The sequence below is a fragment of the Ursus americanus genome, chromosome 21 (genome assembly GCF_024610735.1).
Source record: "Ursus americanus isolate L20-20 chromosome 21, mUrsAme1.1.p, whole genome shotgun sequence".
Classification (NCBI taxonomy): domain Eukaryota; kingdom Metazoa; phylum Chordata; class Mammalia; order Carnivora; family Ursidae; genus Ursus; species Ursus americanus.
The window spans coordinates 27,498,765-27,526,660 of record NC_142147.1 but is presented as its reverse complement, the minus strand read 5'-3'; the positions used below and the strand labels follow the sequence as shown (position 1 = coordinate 27,526,660).

General features: G+C 54.6%; 1 protein-coding gene across 1 annotated transcript in view; it reads right to left on the bottom strand.

Moving 5' to 3' along the window:
- Window positions 1-27,896, bottom strand: part of VAC14 (VAC14 component of PIKFYVE complex) — a 101,331-nt gene that overhangs the window by 35,447 nt on the left and 37,988 nt on the right. Inside the window, exons 13-14 of the mRNA XM_045810292.2 lie at window positions 16,240-16,396; window positions 4,024-4,156 (exon numbers count right to left, since the gene is read on the bottom strand). Coding sequence (XP_045666248.1) covers window positions 4,024-4,156; window positions 16,240-16,396 — 290 coding nt within the window. The remainder of the gene's footprint in view (window positions 1-4,023; window positions 4,157-16,239; window positions 16,397-27,896) is intronic.

Sequence of the window (27,896 nt, the reverse complement as noted above, 5' to 3'; positions counted from 1 at the left end):
TAACAAGGCCACATGGACGCAGAGGAGGTCTGACCTGCCCAGAGGCGTAGGGCAAGTTTGGGGGCCCCATTCCCAGCCCCCCATGGAGGTGCAGCCTGGGAAAGCTGTGCGAGGGAGAGGAAACACTCCAGGGTCCTGAGGGAAATCATGCATCTTCCTCAACGCCAAGACACCCACCAGATGTTTGTCTTTGACAACTCCGGCTGCTTCCGTCCTCTAGACGGGCAGCCACTCCTGCTCCCCGAGGTAAACGCACTACTGTAGAAACGACGCCTTTTCACTTGTTCGTTTAACACCTGAACGAAAGGGTTAAATCACTCTGTTTCTTATCAGGCCTGCGGCTTCATCTCAGCAGTCTGCATGGACCATTATTATGCTTCACTTTAAAGCCGTCAGCAAAAAATAAGGAAATGAAATGGGAAGCAGACAGGCAGGCTGACGCTCCCAACGGCTGCTCCCCGCAAACTTTGCTTAAGGGCCTCACATCCCTGTCTGATCACAGGGAGGAGGGGAAGAGCAAATGTCTTTAAGGCCTCCTCCACGTCTGACGCTGGGCTCTGTGCACCCTGAGAGCCTAGGCTGGCTGGCTGGGACTGGGACCCGGGCTGCTCGGCGGCGGACTGGCACACAGGCTCAGCAGGCGGGGGGGTCCACGTAGCCCGTGCTGCCTGGAGGAAGCAGGTGTTGGTGCTGCTTCTTGGGGGGGGGGGGGCGGGCGGCAGGCTGGACAAATGACGCCAAGGACCAGGAGGGACAAGTGTGAGGGGCGGAGCCCCAAGGTTCCTTCCATTCCAGCCCACTGGGTTCCTATGCTAGTACCAAGGGCTAGGAGCCTGCCGGCTGTGGGGTGTAGCAGTGAGGCATGGCCTGGAGGTCAGGTTCACTGCCTGCTGAAGTCCCAGTGTGGTCCGTGAGGGATGTGAGCCCCCGAACAGAAAGCGATCATGAGGCTGGATATACTGAGCCCCCAGAAGGATGAAGAGAGAGACCCCACAGGCCCAGAGGACCCTCTGAGGAGCTGGGCCTCAGGGCATCCCGGGCCACACACAGGCTGTGCAGGGCCCCTCAAGGAGCCTGGCCTATGCACTCTCCCACAGAAGGGGTAAAGTGGCGGGTGTGGAATGAGTAGAGGGCAAGGGTCTGTGGCTCAGCTCCCACCAAGCCTGGCAGGCATGGGGCTTCTTCTCATTTCCCTTCAACAAAATGAGGATTCCTGTTAGCCCAGGATGCTAGGAACACTAGACAAAGCAAGTAAAGCCTCACTACCCTGGAGGCTGTAAATGGGAACCTGGCAGTGGCCGCTGGGCCCCAGCTTCATGGAGCCCCAGGCCCCCAAGTGGGTGGGGAGGACACCCACGCCTGCCCTTGCTGCCCACACTTCTGCTTGGTGCAGTTTGGAGATGCTGCTGACTGCTCTGAGCTCCCTCTCCTCAAGCCCCTAATGGGGCATGGGAAGTTGCTAGAGAGTGGAAAAGCCCATTACAGTCCGGCTCTCGAGAGGGGAACTAGTTACAAATGCCTTCTTCAAAGGCCTCTCTCTCCACTGGTTCCTGAAAGGCTTCCAGGCAAGGGGTGCTCATCAAGAGAAGTGACATGTCTGCCATGTGGAAAACCATGTAAACTGTCACTCATGTGGGGACAGACCCTCCCTCTCCTGCTGGGGGGTCTCCTGTACCACTTCTGATCTCCACTTCAATCCCACTGACTGTCCAACCTGATGTGACGTAAAACGGGAAGTCTTTCCCCTTCTGGCAGAGCAGGATAAGAATCCATTTCTGTCCCCGCGTAACTGTGGTGCTCTCACCTAGGGGGATTTTGCTCCCAGGGGCAGTTGGCCCTGTCTGGAAACATTTCTGATAGTCCCAGCTGGGAGGGTGGGGGTGCTGCTCCACGTGCTACAGCACACAGGACGGGCCTGACCACCAAGGACTACCCAGCCCCAGCGCCGACAGTGCCGAGCCTGAGAAATCCTGCTCTCCACGACCTCAGAAGAGCAAGAGGGCCGATGACAGCCTCCCACCGCCACGGGGACAGCTTTTGATGGTCTGGACTGTCAGAAGCCTGTTCCTTGTGATGGGCAGAAACTTCGTGGTCCTGCTATTTGTCCCTCTGGCCAGGCAGGCCTGTTCCCCTCTTGCAACTCAGTCCTTTGACCCATGCCCTAAACTCAGCCTTCAAGCGAGGGCCGTGACAGGCAGCTCTGGATGAAGTGGCTGGGGCCTGCTCCCTCCATTTCCCTCCCTCAGCTCGCCTTGTGGCTGGGTAGGCTCCTGGCATGGCTCCCGGCAGACCCTTGTGGGCCTCAACTCCCCTCACTGCCTCTTGCCACCCCCTTTTGCTTCTTCCTACCTCTCAGGTCCTTCTTCTCAGCCTCCTTTCCTAGCTTCTCCTTCTTTCTCCAACCATTACACAGTGGAACTCCCTGGGACTCAGCCTCAGGCCCCTTCCCTACACCCTCTGCCCCTCTTACCAATGACCATTCTTATTCCCTAAGAATGAAAGCTCTATGAAGACAGAACCATCTAGAAGAGCAGCGCTGGGCGGAGTCAGTACTTAGTAATACCATCTGCTGAATGAATGAGTGAGTGAATGAAGGACTATGATATCCATTCCCACACTCTATCTTGGGCATAGGTCCCTCTTTTGAGAGTCAGGGGTAGCAACCTGCTTCAACATCTCTCCTTTGATGTTCCAAAGCAATTTAAACTCAAACACGGGACCCTCCTTCCTCCCTGCTCTTCCTCCAGAGCTCCCATTGCAGGGACTGCCACCACCATCCAAGGTCCTGCGTGTCATTCCCGACAGCCTCTCCCCTCAGGCCCTCATGTAATCAGTCACTAATCAATGATACGTCTTACAAATTACGGAATGCCGCCGCTTCTTCCCATCCCTCTACCAAGCAGCCACCATCTCCCACTTGGACGACAGCCTCCCAATTGGTCTCCCACATATACACCTTGCTCTCTCCACCCACCCCTTCTCCTCAGCAGCATAGGAATCTTTAAAAACACAAATCTGGTCACACTGTCCCCCCACACAAGCCCCTCTGGTGGCTCCCCCTGGCCTCTGGGTGAGGCTTCCAACCTTGGTGTGGCCAGCAAGGCTGGGCACCTCTCCCCCTTGCCCTCTGCATCACAGTAAAATGAACACTCCACGCTCTTTGCTGACTTGAAGACTCTGTATAGGCTGGACCCTCTGTCAGCAATCCCCCTTCGACCCCCAGAGGCCACACAGCCTCGGAGCCTTCCCGACTCCATAGACCACAACGGTCTAGTCAGCTCCCCGAGCACCCTGGGCAGCTTTAGTCTAGTCACCCCAGAGATGCTTATTTCATGGGTCAGTGACTAATAGGAAGCCAGGGCTGAGAACTACGGCCATAGAGCATCAGAGGCCACTCAGACTCTTCCAGAAACCCCCTCTGCCTGGCTTTGTGGGAGAGCCTGGAGAAATCTGTGCCCATCTAGTGACTTGAAGGTCACTCTTCTGGTGACTCTGGCTCCTTGTTGCTGAGGAGGAGGTAAAGGGCCAGACCTGGCCATGCTGTTGGTGACAGGAGTTCTAGAGGCTGAGAGGGGCCAGGGCCCTGGGACTGTCCAAGCCCAGGCTCACATGACTCAAGATCCCAGCTCTGCCGGAGCGACTGCTGCCACCAACCGTGGCCAAAGCCCGTGCTGGCTGCTGGGTACCTGAGCACAGCCCCGTTTCGTGTGCCATCTGGCTCACCTACTTTCTTCCCCAAAGACTCTAACAAGGGCACACTGAGAGGACATTTCACCTCAAGGGAAAACGGTGTCTCAACAAGTGAAAAAGTAATTCATTCATTCGAGAAACGGCGACACTGACCTGTCTCATGTTGGCAGCACCAGCAACCCAGTGTGAAGGGGGGTCTCCTTTGTTATAGAATAAATGCAGAGGAAAAGGAGGGGAGAGAAGTGGAAGAGAAAGTGGTTGCTTGGAGCCCCTGCACGGTGTGAAGTGAAACAGCGTGGCTGTGTGAGGGAGAGAAGGCGCGCGGAGCCTGACCTGATGATGAAAGCGCCTCGGGCCTCCAGGAGCTTGCGTTCACTGCTGAACCTCTTGAGAAGGTTGATCATGAACTTATAAAAGTAGGAGTTCATGGTGGGGGTGGAAGGGGAACATTCTAAGCCTTTGGTACCTGCAGAGAAAGGGACAGAGTCGAGATTTACTCGATGGTCCACAGGGTGGTGGGGCCCCCACAGAACATATGCAATCGTAAACGCCAGAAAGGTGGTGGTGGGGTCTGTGCGGAGCAAGACGACGGAAAATCAATCCAGGGCCTCGCGAGGGTCAAGGGCAGGAAAGCAAGGACTATACAAGTGTGTACAAACAAATACAACTGCTTACTGCACAAATACCCACCCACCTGTCCACCTCTCAGGCCAGCCCCCAATTACTTAGTGACACCTCCCATCTGTGAGACCCGCTGCTATGTGCTAGGGATTTTCTATAAAACTAACCTGTACCTATCATCCCAATAAGTAAAATACACTTGGGCTTCATTCCGGCTGGTTAAGGACAGATGAGAAGTCAAAGAGAAGAAAGGGGTAAAGAGGCATACAACCTCGGCAGCCAACAAAAGCCACACGCCTTTCTCGACGGTGCTCAAGACACGGAAACTGCACAGCCCTGCTGGGTTACAAACTGCGCACGCTGACAAACGTTACCAAGGGCTGTAATCTTCATTCAGTGTTTTAAAATCAGGTATTCTTCAGGCGAAGATGCTCTTTTAGACTAGTACTCTAAAGACTTTCAAAGGCCAGAGCTGGCTTTAGAACCAGAAGCATATCTGCAGTACCCCTCTGATAGGCATCCCAGCTGAAAATACACTGAGGGCCAGACACAGTCCCCTCCCAGCCTCACCCCAGCACATGCTCCCCTCCACAAGGTATCGGGCACGGAGGGCACAACAGCAGGGCTGACACAATGCCTGGTCATTCCCCACGTCGTATATTCGTACAGCCCATACGATCTCTGTTTTTTCTTCATCACACATGCTGACCTCAACAGCACTGTTGGAAAGAGGAGTTAGGGATGGCAGGAATCCTCACTCCCTGTGCCCAAGGCACTAAAAGGGCACAAGACGCACACACGACAGCTTGAGATATAATTCACATATCATAAAGCTCACCCTTGTAAAGTGTGCAATTCAGTGGTTTCCAGTGTATTCATAAAATTGCGCATCGATCACAACTAATTCCGAAACATCACCCAAAAAGAAACCTTGTAGCCATTAGCGGCCGCTCCCCATTCTCCCCTCCACTAGCTCCTGGCAATCATTAATCTACTTTCTGTCTCTGTGGACTTGCCTATTCTGGAAATTTTGTATTAATGCAATCATACAGTATGTGGCTTCTTTCACTTAGCGTATTTTCAAGGTTCATCCCTACTGTAGTATGTATCCATTTTGTATTCATTTTCGTGGTTGAATAATACTCCGTTGTATGGATATACCATATTTTATCCATTCATCAGTTGCTGAACATTTAGTTGTTTCCACTTTTTGGCTGTTAAGCATAATGCCGTGGGATGCCTGGCTGGCTCAGTTGGTAGAGCATGTGACTCTTGATCTTGGGGTCATGAGTTCCAACCCCACACTGGGTGTAAAACTTACTTAAAAAAAAAAAAGGAATAATGCTGCTGTGAACATTCACGTGTAAGTTTTTGTGTGAACACATTTTCATTTCTTTTGGTTATATACCCAGCAGTGGAATTTCTGAATCATATGGTTACTCTATGTGTAACTTTTGAGGAACTGCCAGACTGTTTTCCATGATGGCTGTGCCATTTTACACTCCCACCAGCCGTGTGTGAGATTCCAATTTTCCCACATTCTTGCCAACACTTGTTATTACCTGTCTTGATTAGAGCCTTGTGGATGGGAAGTAGTATCTCATTGTGGGTTTGATTTCTATTTTCCTGATGACTAACAACACTAAGCATCTTTTTATGGGCTTACTGGCTACTTGTAGATCTTTGAAGAAATGTCTATACAAGTTCTTTGCCCATTTAAAAATTGGGTTATTTGCCTTTTTATTGCAGAGTTCTAAGAGTTCTGGATACAAGTCTCTTATCAAATATATGATTTGCAGATACTTTCTGTCATTCTTAGGGTTTTTTTTTTTTTTTTTCTCCATGGTATACTCCTTTGAAGCACAGAATTTTAAATTCTGATAAAGTACAGTTTATCTTTTTGTTGCTACTGTTGGTTGCTTGTGCTTTTGGTGCTATATCTGAGAAACTATTACCTATTCCAAGGTCATAAAGATTTGCTGATATGCTTCCTTCTAAGAGTTATGTGTATGTTTTTTTTTTAAATATAGCTCTTATATTTAGGTCTCTGATCTATTTTAATTTTTTGTATATGGTGTGAGGAAAGAGTCCAAATTGTTTTGCAGGTGGATGGAGATCTAATTGTCCTAGTATAACTAATATCTGCTTTCTTTTTACAAGCTGGTTTTTTTTTTTTTTTAAGTTTATTTACTTAAGTAATCTCTATCCACAGCGTGGGGCTCAAACTCATGACCCTGAGATCAAAAGTCACATGCTCTACCAACTGAGCCAGCCAGGTGCCCCAATGTTTTATTTTTTATATTGTATGTTTTCTAGATTTATTGAGTTAACATTGACGTATAACATTATGTAAGTTTAAGGAGTACAATGTGTTGATTTCATACGTGGACACATTGCAGAATGATTACCACAGTGCTGTGGAGTCAGCCAATACCTTCCTCACCTCATATAGTTACCACTTGTTTTTTCGTGGTGAGAACATTTACAGTCTACTCTCTTAGCAACTTTCGAGTATATACTGCGGTAGTATTAACTATAATCACCGTTGGATACGTTAGATGCCCAGAACTTATGAAACTCTAACTGGAAGTTTGTACCCCTTGACCAGTATCTCCCCACCATGGTATCTTAATAGGCAACCAAGAGCTACCATTTACCAGGGACTTACTAGGTGCTATGCATGTCTAAAGCCTTCACACATGGCATCTAACTTAATCCTCAAAATAATCCTTGAAGATCTGTGCTCTTACTGGTCTCATTATATAGGCAGAGAAGCTGTGAGTCAGGCTGCGGTCTATCTGAAGTCACAGAACTGATGAGTGGTGGCCTCAGCAGCTCCGCCGTGCTGCCCACTACTCGGGCGCTGGCGCTCGGGGCGGTTGGGGGATAGCAGGTTAGTAGGCGATATGTTCCCGAACAAGAGGCAGAAGACTGAAATGAAGGCCCTGCCAAGACTGAGGACACAGAGACAGTGACACTGGCAGAAGCTGTGGAGAAAGCACCTGGCCGCAGCCCTCGGGGAACTCAGGGAGGACACTGGGGAAAGCACAGTGGCCCAGAGAGACCTGTGGGGCCATCTCTTTCCAGGTTGGCCGAGATCTCTCTGGCCCTCAAGTCCCGACTTTCTTCCTAGACCAGGGAGAGGGTGGGTGGTCACACACCTCTGTAAAACAGGGAACCAAGCTTGACTGTGAGGGACTATCAGCTCCTAGAAGCATCAGGCCCAAGCACACAACACAAATGAGCCATCCACAGTCCTAGAAACAAGGCCTACAGAGGCACCCCATGGGCTGACTTCATGAGATGCCGGTGGCCAGAAGCAGGAAAACCCTCCTTTCAGGGGCTGTCTTTTTGCTCAACTCAGACTTCCCTGATGTCCCTGCACGGTCCTTATGGGGGTGTGGCTGGGAACGAGAAGAGGTGCTTTTCTGTTTTGTGTTTCCCAGCTGTGAGTTACTCTGTGGGGATTCCTTACTAGGAGCCATACCTTCAAACTACTGTCCTTTCTCCTGAGAACCTCCTAGCCAGCCCCTGTGAACTGTGTGCAAAGGGCAAGCCTTGAGTAAGAAGCCCTGTTCAAGGGCAGGCCTCACTGACCTTCTTCATGTCTGCAGTGCATCGTTCTGGGTCCCTGCCCAGAAAAGCCTGGCCTGGGAGGTCCTGAGTGACTCTGGAATGGCAAACAGTCTCTGCTCCCTGGCCCAGAGGGGCTGTTTGCAGAATCAAGTGTCACATTCTTACAGATCGAGTTACCCTGGGCCCAGCTGGGGCTGATCTCTGAAGAGGTGGCTGCAGATACAGCTGCGGGAGCCCCTCCTCCCTGTCCCCACACTGCCCCCGCGGTGGCCTGGCTGCGTACCCCAACGCTGGCCGTGTGTGTGGACTGGAGTCTTCTCCTGGGTGCTCATCTGTGATGGCTCCTGTGTCCCTGTCCCCTTCCTGCTTCTGTATGTGCGCCCCCAACCTACATCATTTCCAGGCTTAGGGCCATTTAGGTTCCAAAGTATTCCAAACGACAAAGGGACCCAAACAGGGAGTGACCATAAAGAAATCTTGCATGACAAGGGGCCACAGTCTCCATTCCCAAGGGGCCGAGTATCTCAGGCACACAGAAACATCGAGCATGGTGTTTTAGAGCAAGGCCTGGGAGTCCATGAGACCTGGTTCAGATCAGATGTCTACCTCTTACTGGCTGTGCAACTGTGGGCAAGTCTCTCACCCTCAGCCTCAGTTTCTCCATCTGTAAGGTGAGGCCAATAAGAGCTCCTATTCTTTCGCTTTATCTTTATTTTTAGGGGGCGCCTGGGTGGCTCAGCCGTTAAGCATCTGCCTTCGGCTCAGGGCATGATCCCAGCGGTCTGGGATCGAGCCCCACATCAGGCTCCTCTGCTGGAGGAGAGGCCTGCTTCCGAGCCTGCTTCTTCCTCTCCCACTCCCCCTGCTTGTGTTCCCTCTCTCGCTGGCTGTCTCTCTGTAAAATAAATAAAATCTTTAAAAATAAATAAATAAATGAATAAAGATTCTTTATTTTTAATAAGTAATCATTATGCCCAAGGTGGGGCTCGAATTCAGGAGATCAAGAGACTGATGAGCCAGCCAGGCACCCCCAATAACAATCCCTTTATATGAGACAAAACATTTAATGCACTGGGCCTGGGGCCGGCCACTCAGTCCGTGCTCAGTGAACGGGGGCTGCTGGTATTAGCAAACGTGTCAGAACCTAGAGCACTGCAAGGGGCAGACTGTTCCCATCTCTCTCGCTTGGAATAGATGACCGAGGGCTGTGGGGCAGTCTGGAAAGTCTCTGAGTGGAGACTTCAGATCTGGGACAATTTCCCAGTGTTCTGCTGGGAGGCAGGGAGGGATCACCTGTGACTCCCTCCAGCCCCGGCCCCATATTTGGAGGGGGAGATCTGTCCACCTCTCAGCTGACAGCTGGCCTGAGGTGGGAGAAGAGAACGTTTGGGGCTGCTCTGAACACATCCTGGTCTTCTTAGTCGTAGCCCACTCTGGGCCACACAATTAAGGCTCAATGTCCAGGCCCGCATGGCAGCCCCTGGAGCCAAGGCTCCTAGTGGGAGGGAGAAGGGCAGAGTGACATCTGGGAGAAGCCATGGCAAATGACTCACATTCTCACAGTGCAATGGTTGCTGGGAAAGCTTTCACAGCTCAGCCCTCCCAGCGCTCCTGTTTAAAAACTACAAAGAGCAGGAGGCTGGGTGCAAACTGAGTGGGGGCCGGGCGCCTGCCTGAGAGCCAGACCCGGCTGATGGGAGTGTCAGGGAGCTGCTGGGGCCTGGCTTGCCGGGGCCTGCAGCTGTTGGGCAGGGACCTTTGGCTCTCAGGCTCCCGCCCACCAGAACGGGCTCTCTTGAGGAGGAGCCTCTGCAGGACTGGGCGGGCAGCTTGGAAGGCTAACTGCAATCCCAGCCCGACTGTGTAGAGATGGCAGGTCTGGGCAGGAGAGGCAACCCTTCCTGGGTGGGCTGGTCATGGACAGGGCCTGCTTGGGGTTCACCACGGACAGGGTGAGGGCCTACTTGGTCTCTCCCAACCTCCATTTCCCACTGGCCCGTCAGCCACTTTTCTGATAAATCAGCCCCTCAGGCCCAGCTGGCCTGAGACAGAACCTGAGAGATGTTCTCGGGCAGGGCTGCAGGCACGGGAGGAGGAGGTGGGGTGGAGGGACAGCAGACTCATGCCAGCAAGAGTTACTACACGGATGATGGGCCTCTCTCAACTAAACAAATTTCTGCCCAACTGCAGCCAGCTCCTCCCCGTGGAGCGTGCACAGCGCCTCACCGGCCGCTTCTGCCCCCCTCTCGCTCATCTCACCCTCAACAGCCGGGCAGGGAATCAGCCTCTTTTCTCAAGAGCTCTGATAAAAGCCACCTCTGCTGGGCTCTCCCTATGGGGTGGGGCCCTGGGCTAGGTGCTGCTGGTCCTTTAGGAAGGAGCAGAGCCTGGACAAGAGCCCAGCCCCCAGTTCTGGGCAGGCTCTCCAACTCTGGGCTCTGAGGAGGTGCTGGGGACGCCAGGGCCGGGAGACTTTTGCCCAAGTGGCATTGCTGACAAAAGTCTTGCAGGCCCACCAAAGACGGGGTGCCAGCTGTTCTGGCTGGGGCCCAGGAAGGGGGGTGGCTGGTAACAACCTGGCCTTGGGTCTCAGGAGAGTCACACTCTTCAAGGGACCAGGGAGAATGGGGTTTCCATTCCCTGATTCTGCCGAGGACCAGCCTCTGAGCTGAATGCTGCCTGCCTTGCATTTCTGTTTTGGAGAAGTTTGGAGAAGCGGGCTCTGGCAGGAAGTTCACGTGACTGCTGGCTAGCCGAGGGGCAGACAGATGCTGTCGGGAGCGCTCTGTATACAACACTGGGCTGATGGGGTGGGCGGCCAGGGAGCCAGCCGTGCAGATGCTGCTAAGTGAAACCTGATGTGGCGACATGAGAATCTGCACAACGTCTCACAAACAACCTTCCCTGGGATGTTTTAGATTGAGTTTTGTGGCTATGACGCGAAGGAGCCTCACATGTCAGGATAAAAATAGCTCTGGCCTCAATAGGCAAAACAAGTTACAGTTCAACAAAACCAGATGCGTAAGCCTTCGTGGCCCAGTCCAGACTGGTGGGGTACCTGCTCAGCTCCCTGCCCTCTCGCCCCTGTCTCCCTCCCCCGTGGTGTGGGGCCCAGGTGCCCAGCCAGCCCCTCACGTGGGGCATCTGGACCCCGCTGCCCAGAGAGTGTGGAGGAAAGGCCGGGAGACGGGGGCAGATCCAGGGCCTGTGGCTGACTGGCAGGGCAGGCTTGAGGAAGTGGACACCTTCGCTGGGTCTGACTCCTGTCTGCGAACCTCACAGGGATAAAGAGCCTGGCACAGTGATTGCTCTGGGGAAGGGGGCTGCATGGCTGGGAGGCTGGTATGGAACCCGGGGACACAGGTGGGGAAGGGGAAGCTTCCCCTACGGGATCAAGGGGCTGGAAGAAAGGGAGGCCAAGGACTCTGGTGCAGCAGGGTCTCAGGAGTCATGGAGGCTGCTGAATTGGAGGGCCCAGACCCCACGGACGCACGGATAAAAGGCTGGTGAAGACACTGTAGCAACGGTACCCTTGGGACTCGATCCAAGAGGCAGTCACTTTCTTTGCTGTGAGCCGGCCCGGCTGAGGCCGGGAAGCCCTCCGCCCTGGGCAGTGACCCAAATCCAGGAGGTTTTCCAGCTGCCTGCTTCAGAGAAAGAGATAAGCTGATGGGCCACGGCAGGGCCCAGGAGGAACTTCCAGCTGGCAGGGCAGTAGAGAGGGTCTGCGCCAGGAAAGACTGCGGCTGAAGGGGGGCGGGCCAAGGGCGGCGCTGGAGGGACACGGGAGGAAGGGGCCTCAAGGTTATCGCTGAGACCGTGCCTGGGATGCAGAGGGCTAGGCTCTTCACCCGGCGACAAGTGAAGACCAGGGCAGTGGTGCTGGGGGAACGTTCAATATGGCACTGGTGATGGGGCGGCCGGCCCTGGATGCCCCCTCCTTCTATCATGATAATGACTCTGAAAGACAGGTACTGACCCTTCCTGGGTGCCAGATTCTAGGCATTCAGAGATGAGTACAACCTAGATCCTTCTGACACTGATACCCATGCTGTCTGAAAGAGCATGTAGAAAGAAGGCCTTTTAAGGCTCTAAGAGCAACAGAGAAGGCTTTTGGGGCTGGGATATGGTCTGGTGTGGTTGGAGGAAATGGAGGCAGCAGAAGGCATGAGTTGCTGAGGTGCCTGCGGCCAGAATAGGGTCCCTGAAGTCACTGTGCAGAGAAGGGATACCGTCAAGGGATATGCCAGGTTGGGGCCGTGGCCCACCGCCCCACAGAAGTCTGGACTGTTGGCCTGGCCTCCACTGCTCTGCTCCCCTCTTTGGATGGTGGAAGCTTCCAGTGCTGGGCAAGTGCTTTGTCCTCTAAATGTAGGGGTAAAGAGAGCAGACTCTCAGGCTGGGCTCCTGGGTCAGCACCAACGCCTCCTGCAAACCACCCCCTTGCTCCCCCACCCCCAGGTAAGAATGACAACAGTGCTTTCTCTCACAGTTGTCGTGAGGAGTTGAGGGGCTAACCCATAGTGAGATTCAGTGAGCTGACACATAGGAAGTGCTCAGAGCAGCGTCCAGTCCTCACAAACTCAATGTATTACAGTCACTGTTACTACTAGGAAAAAGACCCAGGTATGGCTTCCTGGGTTTCTTCTAGAACTTGTTTGTGAATTGGCCACACCAGCCTGGGCGAGAAGGAACGAAATGGAATCAAGAACATGCCATTTCTGCCCGTTTTCAGAGCTGGGGTCAAACTCCACCTTGGACCAGAGAACCCTGCAGGACATACTGCCTTGAGCAGTGATCCCATCAAGAGGGCGCCCGCTTGGCTGGAAGGCAAAGAAAGAGAAGACTGGGTTTTGGGGGCAAACATCAGTTCTGGGGTGACCTTTAACCTCAGATGGCCACACTGCTGCTGCACCTGACCAAGGCTGCTCCCTCTCCTGCAGCAGGAACATCCAGGCCCCAGGAGGGCCAGGCACGTCTCAAATGAGGGACCGATCCTGGAGGCCTCCTGCTTTTGCTGAGCCTTCAGCTCAGGCTCAGGCCCCTCAGGTCTGCTGGAAGGGGGCTCATCACCTCCTCGCCCCAGAGCCTAGAGGGCCTCAGCCAGCATCCCAAATGCACAAAAGCTGCCCACTCAGACGAGACCCAAGTGGTTGTTTGCGTTTCATTTCACTAAATCACATCTCAGAGACAGTAGCGTGCGGGACCCCTCCACGGGCTGCCCTCAGGGCCTCCCACTCAGGGCCTCCCATCCAGACAGCCCCCTCCTGCACGCCCCTGACGTAAGCCTCTTCCCAGCCCGGGGCTCTGCGAAGGTCAGCAGCAAAGCAGCAGTGGGAGAAGCAAGACCACGGAGGGAGAGATGTCTGCGTGAGGCCCGGTGGGAGGAACGTCCTGCGTGGGCAACCCTGCCTGTGGGCCCCGGAGACTACAGCGATGGTGCATTTAGGCCCCGTGGCAGCTTCCCAGGCGGGTGATGCTGCCCCAACCCTCGCACTAAACCTGCGCCATGTGAGTTTACAGACCCAGCGAGCAGCCAGGGCCATCTGGTTCCCTACAAATGTGCTGATTTCATCTTTGCTCGGCTCCCTGCCTCCTTGGGTTTCCAGAAAAACGCTTTACTGCGGGGGTGGTGGTGCTCTATACTACAGGGACACAGCACAGCACTCTGCAAGTTCTCAGAGCTGTGCCCTAGAGAGCCAGAGGAAAGCAAAATCCAAACAGGAAGAGGGTCTGGCCTTGGAGCCTCTGTCCACGTGCATGGCCGGATGGAAACAGAAAGAATGACCCTCTTGCATGCCTGAGAAGCACTGGGAGAAAGAGCAGCCCACAGATGAATGAGTGTACACTTCCTGCGTGCTTTCTGACCTAAACAGCCACCCCCAACATCCTTGGTGCCTGGCCAGTGCCCTCCCCAAGGCAGCTGAAGCAGCAGAGGGGATGGGGCCCAGCTCTGGTTTCCTGTGCTTTTCTCTTTACTGGTTTGAACTTGACCTTTCAAAATCATGCACCCATTTGGGGCGCCTGGGCGGCCCAGTTGGTTGAGCATCTGACTTCGGCTCAGGTCATAATCCCAGGGTCCTGGGATGGAGCTCCATATCGGGCTCCTTGCTCAGCGGGCAGCCTGCTTCTCCCTCTCCTCCCCATTCCTGCATGTGCACGCTCTCTTCCTCTCTCTCTAATAAATAAATAGGGTTTAAAAAAAAATAAAATCATGCACCGATCTCAAAAATCTGGTGCCAGCTGTGGACACGCATGCACGTGTGGTTCCCACACTCTTTGCAGCGAACATGTGAGTCTCAGGCTAAGCGCATGTGGCCCACGGTGCTGTGGATCCTTGAGGCAAGAAGTGATACTGACTGTAGGCACTTCCCTAGTGTTCTTTACAGTCTGGCACACTTGGGTGTTGTTCTATGAATTCAGGGTGAGTCCCCGGCTGATGGGAGCCAGTCTGACAGCCCTGGTGAGCTGGGGCAAATCCTCACCACCTCAGCCTCCTTAGCAGCTCACCCACCTTGGCGGGGCCAGGAGCCAGGGTTCAGAGCACCTAGCCACCTGAGACTGCCCTCAGCTCCTGCTCCCCAGCAGCGGAGAGGGCCCCTCCTGGAGCTCCCTGTCTGGGCCTCCCCAGGGCACACCCCACCCTCTCTAGCAGACCTGGGCTCCAGGCCATTTTCCAGCCCAGCCCTCTCCTAATGAGTAAGCACTTCAGTCATCAACTTCTTGATGCCCAGAGAAAGAGAAAAAACACCTTAGGGGTAGAGGGACAGAATCCCAGAGACAGAGGTGTCCTTCCCCTGCCCGAGGCTGTGCTGCCTCAGGTTTGGCTTCTCCCACCAGGAAGAGAGAAGATTCCTGACAACTGCTTCCTAGGGAGGGAGATCTGAGGACTGGCTCTGCCCTACAGGATGCCTTCTCCTGGCTCTGCCCCTCTTGCAGTCACTTCTCACCCTCACCCACTCACTGCTGGCTCCTCTCCCCTCGTAGTGAGACCCCACGCCCACACCATGGCTTGGCGCCCACGCTCAACCTCTGGCATTCTTGCCATCTGTCCCAGGGATTTCAGGTTGACCCCCGAGCGCTGATGTGGGACATAGGATGGAGAACGGACTGCTGGGCTGCGGGACAGAGGGTGGGGACCTCCCCGAGGGTCGCAGGGTCAGGATGTGGGAGCCTCCCAACCATGGCCTCTGACTGCCGGGAGGAAACGGCTCCTGGGCAAGGAAGCCACTGCATCCTGGGGAAAACAAGAGAAGGAAACTGGGCTGCCACCACAGCCCCTTACTCTTTCCTTGCTTTAGGCAGAAACAGCTGGACACTTGGGATCAGTTGTAGGCAGAGCACATGTAGCAGCAGTGGCCTGAAGCCTGGGGACCTATGTGACACCCCACTGCAGGAGCTGGGGGAGCCCTTGACTTCACACGTCACCAGCGAGACGGCTTCAGTGCATGGGCCTTCTGTGACTTGGCCTGGCAGCCGTGGGATACAGCCGGGAGGTGTTCTCGGGGTGGGGTACCAGATAGCCTTCGGGGGCACAGCCTGCTAGAGTGGGAGGAGGGAAGCTGCTGCTGCAAGGTCTTCAATCTTTTTGACATTTGGCTTCTGCATCAAAGGAAGAGCCATCTAGGACCTTGTAACTGGATGTCAAGAACCATTTGGGAGACAAAGAGACACCTCAGGCAAACACCCAAGATTTCCTGGGGACCTTCCTATCAACTTGCATTCTTAGCATTTCCCAGGATCACGTCACTGGAGGGAACTGGCGTCTGCCTGGGACAGAGGAGCTGGGAGTTGCACTGGTCCAGGGAGGAGAGCCACCTGCTGTTTGGAAGGACCCCCAGGGGCGAGCCCCAGAACACCACGGCCACCTTCATGTCCAAGCACTGCCCGGAAACATCCTGTTTGAATTATCCCCTCTCTTGCCTGGGCTGCCTGCCATGTTGTTTGCTATTTTTAGCTCCTCAATGAGGAAGGAAATGGCTGCCTAGTCTTCCACCTGTGAGACCCAAGGCTCCAAAGCCCCCTGATTCCTGACTGGGGAGACGCTGCCCCAGCGAAAGAGACAATCGGCTGACTCAGATGGTTTTATATTTAGCTGATGGCTCAAAAGTATGAACGGTGCAGGAAGATGAGGAAAAGGGGATGTGAGGGCCTCTTATGGGGGGTGGGGGAGCAGCAGGAGGGCGAGGTCTGCCTGCCTCTCAGAGAGCAGAGGAAACTTCTGACTGCTCACACCCTAGCAGAGCTCTGGGGCTCAAGTGGGTTGGCTGAAAGGAGCACCTGGGCTAGGACGAGACTGAGCACTAGCATTCCCAGGGCCCTCGAGGCCGTAACCAGAAGGGGATCACTTACCAGGAGTGTTCAGCAGGTTGGCTCTGCCAGGGGTGGGCACCTGAAGCTCTGAGTGGCTGACCCGGAGGTCAGGGCCATCAAGGGGGCCTGGATCGTCTGTCTGGCCTGCAGGAGAGGAAGCAATTTCTGCCAACACCTCTAGATCCTTCAGGATAACCTGGGGGAAAAAAGCAAAGCATGAAAGACAAGGGCCTCTGGAGAGCTGTGGTTGGAGACAGACAGCTGCCTCCAGGGGGTGGGGAGGAGTCTGCGGAGGGTGACAGGCTGGTAATAGCCACCAAGACTATGGCTGTAACAGTGCTCAGGAAGTTCTGCAAAAGATATGGATTGAAGAGAACACAGACAGACAGAACACGGCGGCAAGTGGAGGAAAGAAGCTGGAGTCTGAAGCCTGGGAGTAAACTTTCCCATGACCGCTCCTCTCTAGTCCCCTAAGTGGGACCTAAGAGGTCCTCAGAAGACGTGGGACTCAGGCATCAGCGTGCAGTCCGTGTGGTGTGCGTCCCAGGACTCCTGGGCTGGCCATGCCCCAAGGTTAACCTGTGTGAGGGACCAACGGGGCCCGCTGGGCCACACTGCTGGTGTGCTGGCCACAGCTCGGCCAACTATCAGGCTACAGAGCAGATTCTTCTACAGAGGTGACACTAGGCTACCCTCTACATGCGGAACAGGGCTCTGGGCTCCAAGATGGGGGACTTCCTAACTTCTAGACTTGTTGTTCAATTCTCAGCTGCCTCTTTGATGGTCATACATAGGCCTGAACGCTGCCTGCCGAGTTCTTCCAGGGAAGACACAGAGTTGAGCACGGAGAACAGATGAGTATGAGCTCTAATCAATGCCGTGTGTCAGAAGGGTCCCCAGGGCTGTCTCACAACCCAAAGCCCCCATGCCCTTCGAAGCTGCCTGCCCTGCACAGCACCCATCTCCTCTTGCTCTTCATCTGCCGTCAACAGCCAGCAGGCTTCTGCCCCAGCAGGGCCCTGACCACACTGCAGGTAGGGCTGCCTGCCCCTTCCCCGCCTCCACTCATCTCTGCTCTGAAGACTAACGTCTTCACACACCCAGCACAGGTGTGCCCCCAGGACTGTCTGCGGTGCTCAGCAGATGCCTGCTGGGCATGGACGGTGACCGTGGACAGCTGAATTACCATGGCAACCATACGCTTTGGTCCTGGACCTGTGGCAGCGACACAGAGCACCTGTGGCTGGGGCCAAAGTGGGGAGGGGTGTGTGTGGGCTGTGTGCACCATGACAGACCAGCTGGCTGGAATATGGTGATAATAGTCAACATAAGGCTATCGCAGGGCTTTTTGTGGGATGGTGAAAATGTTCTGGAGTTAGATAGTAGTGATGGATGGTCACACAACCTTATAAATATACTAAAAACTAAACTGTGTGTGTGTGTGTGTGTATATATATATATTTTTAAAGATTTTATTTGAGAGACAGTGAGACAGAAAGATAGCGAGGGAAAGCATGAGCAGTGGGGAGGGACAGAGGAAGGGGGAGAAACAGACTCCCACTGAGCAGGGAGCCGGAGAGGAGGCTTGATCCCAGGACCCTGGGATCATGACCTGAGCTGAAGGCAGACGCTTAACCAACTGAGCCACCCAGGCGCCCTGAACTGTATATTTTATTTTTATTTTTTAAAAGTTTTTTACTTATTTATTTATTTGACAGAGACAGCCAGTGAGAGAGGAACACAAGCAGGGGGAGTGGGAGAGGAAGAAGCAGGCTCCCAGCGGAGAAGCAGGCTCCTAGTGGAGGAGCCTGATGTGGGGCTCGATCCCAGAACGCCGGGATCACGCCCTGAGCCAAAGGCAGACGCTTAACGACTGCGTCACCCAGGTGCCCCTGAACTGTATATTTTAAAATGGCAAATTTTGTCTAAAAAAAAAAAAAAAAAAAAAGACTAAGCTACTACCCTCTCCTCAAAGCTTCAGAGTTGTTCCTGTCTCAATGCAAGTAACATGCCAGTGTGTCCTCCTGCCCGGGCCCAGTCGTCACTTCTGCTATCCTCTCTGCCAGCCCTGGCCCCTGGGCCTTCTCCCAGCAGCACAGCGTGCTCAGCACCAATTGTCCCACAAGCTGGTGGTTTTGCTCCCCATCCTGCCACGCTCCGGCCTCCTCCAGGCTGGACGCAGCACACACACACGTCACCTCCCACCTGTTTAACTGCGTCCTTTCCTTTGCTGCTCCCCATTCTCAGCACCGCCTGAGCCCCCACGGTGCCAGCCACTGTGCTGGGTGCTGGGGCTGCAGGGTAGTGCCTACACGACATGCCTCTGCCTACGGCCTGGCAGGGAGACCCACATTCACCTGCCCTTGCATGCACAGGTACGTGTAATTTTGGAACATTCTGACCGCTGGGCCTGCAGGGGATGGATCCATGCTGGCTGAAGATCGTGGCTGCTAAGCAGGCTAGACAGATGGCAGGAACGAGCGCTGCCCCTGCGCCCAGGCCAAGAGCTGGGGGCCTGGTAGGTCTAGGCCCAGAAGTGGAGAGGCCCAGGCCATCTGCTCCCCAGGAAGCTCTCTACTTCAACGGTGGCAGAAGTGGACACAGAGGGAGGGGTGCGATGGGGAAATAGCCCAGGGGGCGACAGCGTAGTGCTCGGCGAGAGTGGCCCGAGCATGGGCCATGCACTCAAGATGTTCAACTGTCCAAGCAAGTCAGTCTGAAGGGCAGGGAGGTGAAGGGAGACCTGGGACTCGGGTGGGGGAATGACTCACTCAAATTAGACAGTGAGGCAAGAAGCCAGTCAACTGTGCCTTGAAAAGTTAAACGGTGTCCACAGGAGCACTTCCACCCCTAGTGTTTACCCCAGAGGGCCGAAATCGTGTCCACACAGGACTTAACACAGAAATGTTCACAGCATCAGTGTTCGTCATGGCTAGAAAAGGGAGACAACCCTAAGGTCCTGACACCAATTCTGAGGTGTTTTTTTTCTGATACCAATTGTGGTGTCCTACAATTCAACTCAATTCGGAACACCTACCTGGAGGCAGGGGCAGATCCCACAGGGCGAGGGCTCAGTCCTACATGACAGGATCAGATGCCAATCCCAAGTACAGGCTGTCACCCGTATATGACCAGCTATAGAGCAGAGATTCCCACGACACCCTCCCTGGGTTCGATTCTTTTGCTAGAGCGGCTTGTGGTGCTCAGAGAAACATTTTACTGACTAGATCCCTGGCTTATTATAAAAAGATGTAACTCAGGAACGGCCAGATAAAAGAGACGTGGAGGGCACGGTATGTGCGAAGGGGCACAGAGCGTTCGTGCTCTCTGCGGCGTCACTTTCCCCAAACTCCACATAGTCCCCAGTGCAGAAGCTCTCCAAACCCCAAACTTTTGGGTTTGTATGGAGGCTTCATTACATAGGAATAGGTGATGAAACCCTGGCTGTTGCCACTTGATTCAACCTCCAGCCCCTCTCTCTTCCTCAAAGACTGGGTTGAAAGTTAAACGCTCTCATCACTTGGTCAGTTCTCCTGGCAACCAGCCCCCCATCCTTCTGGGCAGCCAAGTCACCTCACTAACCTAACAAAAGTCACCTTTATTATTTTCACCACTCAGGAAATTCCAAGGGTTTTAGGAGCTCTGTGCCAGAACGAGGGATGAAGACCAAATATGTATTGTTCACTCTATATCGTGATATCACAAACCCAAATGTATATCAACTGATAAACGGATGAATAGAACATGGCATATCCATGCCAGGGACTATTATTTGGCAATAACAGGAATGAGGTTCTGATACATGCTATAAAACAGATGAACCTTGAAAACGTTTGCTAAGTAAGAGAAGCCAGATGCAAAAGGCCACATACTGTAGGATGATTCCATTTATGTGAAATGTTCAGACCAGACAAATCCATAGAGACAGAGCGTAGCTTGTGGCTGCCAGGGGCTGGGGGAGGGAGACATGGGGAGTGACTGTTAATTGGTACAGGGTTTCTCTTTGGGGTGGTAAAAATGTTCCTGGATTAGATAGTGATGTTTGCACAACCTTGTCAAAATACTAAAACCCACTAAGTTGTACACTTTACTTTTTTTAAAGGTTTCATTTTTTTAAGTCATCTCTACACCCAACGTGGGGCTCAAACCCATGACCCCAAGATCAAGAGATGCATGCTCCACGCATTGAGCCAGCCAGGTACCCCTAAATTGCGTACTTTAAAAGGGTGAATTTTATGGCTGGTGAATTGTAATCTAAAAAGAGAAGAGAATCAAGTCAAAACCCCAAACTGACACCCTAAATCCCAGTCCGGTGGTGCATATAGAGCAGTTCGCTCTTGCTGTGCCCACGGCCTCCCTGACTCCCCACGATCTCACGCTTGGTTCTGACTGACAGGAGGGCCGAAAGCGCTCAGAGAGGCCACCTGTATCCCTCCATCTCCTGGCATCTGCCAGCCCTGCTGCAGCCCCGAGCTGCAGGCTGCTCCCCGCAGGGCTGGCTGTGTGGGTGAGGCCGAGGCACGCGTCCTCTCGGCAGCCCATCCTGGCAGGCAAATGCGGCAGGTGACGGAAGTGCAGGGCAGCTGGGGCCAGGCTAGCACTCAGCTACATCCCAACCCCACGAGGGCCACAGTGGCCCACAGCAGGCTTCTGGCGGGTTACTTAATCCCCTAACAGAAAAGATGCTTGGGAAGTTCCACCAGCACCTGAGGCTGGCCTGTGAGAGACCTCCACCACCAGAGCGGCCCCGGGGCCAGGCTGCAAGGAACCTTGAGACCAGGGGAGGAAGCTCTCCTCACTTCCAGCTAGAATTAATGCCCTCATTTGCTTTTAGTCTCCTGTTGCAGAGACTGACCTGCTCAAGGGATCGGGGAGTCCTCTTCAAACACAGCTCTGGCCCCCAAACCGGAAGCCGATAACTACACTGGGCTTTGTAATCAGACAGTCCTGACTTTGGATCAGTTAACCTCACCCCTCTAACCCCACCCCCAGCAGCCACTGAGCACCCATTATGGGCCAGGGCCCATGTTGACCGGAGATGTGATGCTGAACAGTGGCCTTGGGGAGGGAGACAGGCGGTGAACAAACACTTAGAATGCAGTGCATGTGCAACTTGGCTTGTGGGGAGCAAGAGGCTTCAGAAGGACCCGCGCAGCAGTCCGCCAGGGAACCAGGGGTAGAGGGAGGCACGCGAAGCAGCCTCTCAACTAGCATAAGCCCTCATGGTCACAGAGCCCGAGTCACGTGGCACATTCCCCGGAACCGAAGTTTTGATCTAGCGCTGGAGTGGGCCGTGGGGCTGGGGCGGGGGGGGGGGTGTTACATAGGAGACCGCAGGCCCCGAATGGAGTCACCTGGGCTAAATCCCACGACCACATACCAAGACTTAATACCTAACCTAACTGCAGTTTCAGCCTTTAGCCAGTCAACACGAAATTACCTGGTCAGCACTAGTGAGATAATCCTCCTGGCAGACCCCTCTGGGCCTCTCAGAAAGGTGACCTTGCCTGAAACAACGCTTTCTTTGCAAATAATTTTCTTTCTCCGCCCCCTTTCTGCCTTTAAAAACCTCTCCTTTCCTACCACTTCTTTCTATTGTAGATGGGGATGCTGCTGCGTGTTTCATGAATTGTGGAATAAAGGCACTCTGAGCTTTAAATTTCCTCGCTTGAAGTTTTGTTATTGAACAGGGGGGCATGGCGAGAAATCAGGCAGAAGTCACAGGCCGGGGCAGGTCACCAAAAGCTAGGACCCAGACAAAGGGGTCTGACCCTGGTTTTGCAGGTGACAGGGAATCTGTTTGCTCATATGTGCCAACAGAGCTTCGCCCTTGGGAGGTTGTCATCATTAGAGGAGACACTCCAAGCTCCCCTTCTGCTACGAGATTTCTGGTACCACAGCCGAGCCTGGTCAGTGGTCCTGACTCAGGGACTGGGCAGGAACGCCAACGCAGACGTGCGGGGCTCCAGGTGCCATTTCTCTACCAGAAAGAATCTGCACGGACATCTTCGTACCACCTCCTCCCGCCCCGCTGGAGAGCAGCAGCCAGCAAAACTGCATATTTTACATTGTGAATTCTCTTATTTTCGGAAGTTTAACACCAAATGGCAAATGAATGCAAATTATACTTCAACTGCACAATTAAAGCCGGAAATGTTGTCTACAGGTTCCTTCAATAATCCCAGACACTCCTCTAGTGCTTACATATCAAAAGATTTGTCTCTGGTCCCCGGGGACTGGCAAAGTCTGACAGACAGCCCTGCCTGGGGCAATACCACGTGTACTCGTAGGCCTGCATGTGCACAAGAGCGCGCGCGCGCACAAACACACACACACACACACACACACACACACAGAGCACCCTCCCGGTTCTTTCAAGTGGGAGTCTGAGAAGAGCAGCACCATCTCCTTCAGCCTCCTCGATGCAAGGAGAGGAAGGGGCTGCCAAAATGGAGGGCAAGGAATGGCTTGAAAAGAGAGTGGGGAATGTGTGGGGAGCCACTCCAGGGCTCCTCTGCCCATCCAGTCCAGATGCTGGCTCTCTCCTAGCTGACAGTAAATCCCATTCGGCCCAGGGGCTGGACTTGAGGCTCTGGAGCAACAACCCTGACAGGCCTCAGCCAGGACTCTGCCTCTGCCCAGGAAGTGAGGAGTGGTCCAGGGAGGTGGTGTTAAGGTGGGGGTGAGTGTTGGGACGAAGCAACAGGGACCAAGGGGGAGCCGTGCTCTGCCCTCCGGCTGAACCTGGCTTTGACTCTCTGTGCCAGGCCAGGGTTTTGGTGCTCCATCCCTCCTGGAGACCCCTTGGTCTATGGACAAGAAGGTCTGGGACAAGGACACAGCGACCTCAGCAGCCTTGCTTGCAGGGCACCGGCTCAAGGCCTGGATGAAAGGTCCGCTCCTCGGCCTCTAGAAACAGTTAGTTCCCTTCCAAGGAGCAGGCTGGCTGGGCCCAAGCCTACACTGGCCTGTAGTCCTGGCTCTGAGAACGAGGCAAGGCTCAAAGAAAGCAGGAGGAAGCCGCATCGATTAGTATGCGCTACACAGCTTTTTGCAAAATGAATATAAAACACTTGTGCTTTCTTTTTGTGTGAGAGAAAGAGGGTGGGGGGAGAGGGAGGAGGAAGGTTACAAGAAAGCAATATTCTGCAGGGGCAGGAGTGCCTGCAGTTGTCATGGCAACAGGCTGGGGGGGAGAGTGGTGGTGGGGAAGGCACATCAGCTGGTCCCCGGTCCTGGAGTGGGGTGAGTTGTGAGCTGGCCATCGGTGGAGTGAAAGGGTAGGTGACAACTGGGAGCGGAAAACATCTGACAAAGCAACTCTGAGAGGAAGGTCTGGGGGGAGGGTGGAGGGAGGGGCTGGCCTACCCTCTGTGGCTTGGGGAGCAAGGTCAAGGAGGCCAAAGGGTTCCTGAGCAAGCCCTTGCTTCTAGGTGACTTGACACCAACAAAGGGCATATTTCAGCATGGGAGGGAAGTTGCAATCCGGATGGGGCACCCGTAGGCTGTCACCCCACTGTACTCCAGCAGGCCGAGGACCGGATCTCTAGGATGGCGCTGGTTTCCTTCTTTTTATTAGTCCAGCCAGGCCCTCCCCGTCCCAACACCTTGTCCACAGAGCAGCCCTGGAAAACCCCTTGTTGTGGGAGGGCCCCCTTCTTTCACTCTCCCTGGCTGTTCCTATTCCTGGCTGCTCTTTCCCCACCCTGGGAACTGCTGGAGACCCAAGGCTGAACGAGGCCAACTCCCTAGGCTGGGGGTCCGCTCTGGCCTCCTACTAAAGCTCCCAACTCTGAAGTCCCGGGGGAAGCACTGAGCAGATGCTGAAAGAATACTTGCTGACCGGCAGCACCGGGCAGGAAATGGAAGATGTGGATGGATCTGAATAGCTTCTGCCAAAGGGATGGATGGAGAGGCCTCCCACTTCACTCTACCCACTTATCTCTAAGAAACTTTTGTCACAAGTTTGGCTCGGCCCCTGGTCAGCTGATTAGGCCCCAGATGTCAACTCGCTCAGCCTTCCAGCCCCGAGAGGAGGGAAGGAAATCCTCAAGCTGAGCCCTCTCCAGTCCCAGTCAGGAGGAAGCTGCAAGGGTGTTTCCAAGGGACACAGCCAGGTACTGGCAGGAAAGGTGAATTCAGGCTGAAGGCCCTGGGAGCTAGGGTCTGGCTGATGTGGGCCACTGCCAAGGCTGTCTGAGGCCTCTGCCCAGAGCAGTGGGGCCACAGGGCTGTGCCTGAGATCTGGGTCAGGTCAGGCAGCTCCTTGTTCTTGGGAAGTGGAGCTGAAATTAAGTGTGGAGGCACTGAGGCTGAGCATCCATGGAGCCTTGGGGCCCTCTGCTTCCTGCCACACAGAAGTCTGTCCATTTCCTTCACAAGGGGTACAGGCCTGGCGGATCAGTCCTCTCGAGTCCCTGACCACATACAGAATGGCTCCTGTGGCTTGTGAAGTCAGCCAGGGAACTGACCCTGGGAAGCATCCTCTTGGGGGTACCGAGGAAGGCCATGGGATCTCCCTCGGGCCCCACTGCAGTCAACCAATGGAGCTATGGAGGGAGGTACCCAGCAGCAGCCAGCACCAGGGCTGGAGGTTCCCATCCGGGACAAAGAGTAAACCTGAGCCGCAGAAGGCAGCAATCGGGCCTTGGCCAGGGCTGGGAAAGGGGTGGCATTCCCAGAAAAGCTTTTGGCTACAATGGGGTCAGAGCAGGCCAAGCTCAGCATCTCCTGGGGGCGGGGCCCTCAGCCCTGCCTTTAGCAAAGGCAAGGAAAGCACTGCCAAAAATTTAGATTTGGGGGCAGGAGAGGATTGCTTACACTTGGACCTATTTTATTTCCCATTGAGAAAACCCTTCTGATTAAAAACCTTTTAGGTCTCAACTTAAAAAAAGATTATATCTCGTTTCGGCCTAACTTTGAACACATGCTCATAGAGATCAAGACAACTTTCTTTTCTTCTCCTCTTTTCTTTCTCTCTTTTTCTCCCCTCCCCCCTTCCTTTCATTTTTAATAAACTTTGAAATCCTTCCCTGAGTGCCGAGTTCTGTGCTATATATGCAAAAGGCCAGCACTTGGTGCTTATTGTTAAGTCCCACTAACAGTGACAGCACAGTGTGGGTCCTGGCTGCTTAAACCATTCTAGCCGCCATCCCTCGAAGGGTAGAGAAGAGAAAGGCCAGCCCGGGTAAGACAATGTGGAGGCCAGTTCCCAAGTCCCCCCAGTGCGCCCCCTCACCCCTGGGTTTCCCTCCGGGTGATGCCAGCCATCGCTCACTTGCATCACGCCAAGCCCCTGTCCGGGGGTGTGGGGTGCATCTCAGTGTTATACATTCTGCCTGAGAGTGAGGGAAGGGCCTGCTGTGCTCCAGGCAGCAGGGAGCAGCTCACACACACCGCGAGTGCTCGGTTACCAGGTGATGAGCCGAGGGGCCAGCTGTCTCTGGGCATCGGTCCATGGCAACCGGGAGAGCAGCTCCTGCCCTCCTCCAGGTCTCTGCCTAACGCCCGTGTACGTGCCAGCTACGCACACCCTGCCCTGAGGAGGCAGGTCTGCTCTGGCAGGGCTGGGGCCCAGCGGGGTGGGGCTGGCTGAGGGGGGGTGTTCAGCTCACCATCCACTGCCCCTTCTATCGCTCGCTGTCTCCTAAAATGTTTCTGAGCACATACTATGTGCCAGACACAGCCTCTGTCCCCACAAAGTGTGACAAGGGCTCTGGGAGGGTCTGAGGGCACAGGATGCTGTGATGCACAGATGGGGACCTCTCTGATGTGCAGCAGGGGCAGTGTGTGACAGACAAGGCTTCACGGGGCATCTAAGCTGAGGTCTTGACCAAGTTACTTCACTTCTCTGAGTCTCGGTTTCTGCTTCGGTGAAGTGGGGGACACAATAGGAGCCACCCGGGAGGGTTGCTGTGGAGATGTGCTAAGGTCATGTGCACTCGATGATGTCCAGCACAGAGTCTGGCAGGCAGCAAGTGAATGGAAAATACCAGAACCCAGGCAACAAGGCCTGACCTCAGAGAACAATTCAGGAGGTCTGGGTTGACGCCTAAGCAGTGTGGGTTTTAAAAAGCTCCAGAGGATTCTGACAGCAGCTCTCGTGTGGATGGCTCCACTGGGGGCTGATGTCTGGGTTACTGGACTTGGCCTTTCTAGATAAGATTACCGATCACTTCCTGAATTCAAGGGGAGGTGGGCAGGCAGTCAGGCCCAGGGCCAGGTAGTGTGCTCACCCCTGCAGACCACTCAGCCCTGCATCTTGGCTTTGCTAGAGCCACCAGCCCTGTCCCAGGGGAATGTGGTCCCCAACTGGCTTCCCTTTGTGGAATCTTCCTGCGCTCCTGGGCCCTCCATTAGGGAAACCAGCTTTCTCACTTTTTCTACCCTTCCCAGCCCAACCTCTTCCTTCCTCGGAAGCCTGGGGGCTCCCTGCCCCCCATGTTCACCAGTTACTGTGCCAGCTTTGGGTTCTCACCTGCACATCAGGGGAAGGAGTCCACACACGGAGAAACGCTAAAGACCCTCTGGGCACACACACCTGCCCTCCCCAGAGCGGAACGCTGCCAGGCCAGCTGTGGTTACTTGGGCCCCCCTTCACTTGTGGCCTTCTCACCAGGCACAATTCTGGAACCATCACCAAGGCGGTCCTCTCTCCTCCCCAGCAAGGATCTCCTGCCAGGACTCCTTTCAGAAGGTCAAATCCTTCCAGGACCCCTAGCGGTGACTGCTGGTGCCTCTGCTGGGCTGTGGGTCCGGGCTGGCAGTCCCTGGGGACTGTGAGTGCAAAACCCCGCATTTTCCCCTGCTGCCCTTCTCCCTGCCCATTCCTCCCTCCTCCCACTCTCTCTCAGAAGCCCCCAAAGGAAGCTGCGGCATCAGCCACAGGGAGAGCTGTGTGGATGAGTGCCCTGTGTCCTCAGCATGGCCCCGGCGGGGGGGCAGGGTGGTGGCGTGGGGAGTCTACGGCAGGCAAGGGCCCACACCTTTCCTGTTTGGGCTGTCCCTGCCGGGACCCAGCTCACCTCCTCAGGTTGGGGGGACTCAGCAAGAGCAACCATGTTCTTGGCCCCCAACATCTTGCCCCTCGGTTTTCTGGCTGGTATCTGACCTGATGGCGTGACCTGACTGTAAAGGAATCTTGGGGACTCAGGAGGGGGGCGGAGGAGTTGTTTTTGTTTGTTTTGGAGAGTGGATGGAATGAAAACTGGAGTGAAAGAAAACCTGAGGCAGGGATCTCAGGAGGAGGAGCAAACCCCATTCCCCATTCTTATGGGAGATGGTCCACTCTGAGCAGGCCCCATTAGTATTCCAGGGAGTGGGGTCAGGACCACACAAAGTCAGAGCTGGATGGGAGGAACACAGACCAGGCCAACTGCACTTGATGGAGACAAGGAGGTGCCGGCGATTTGCCGGGTCCCATGGAGAGCGGGGCAGCGCGGGGCAGAGGCCTGACCTCCTGTTCCTCTCCAGGCCACTTCCCACACTGCCCCTCGCCGGCCCAGCTGCCAGTACCACTCCTTCTGCATGGGCCCTGAGAGGGCGAGGAGCCCAACAGGGCAGGTCAAGGTTCAAGGCTCAGAACTGAAGAGGGGAGAGGGGGCCGGCCTGAATGAAGCTGTGCCTCCACCCTGCCTGGATCCCTGCTCTGCACTGAGGTCAGTTCTTGTGTACTTTTAGATGTTCTAGAACCAGAC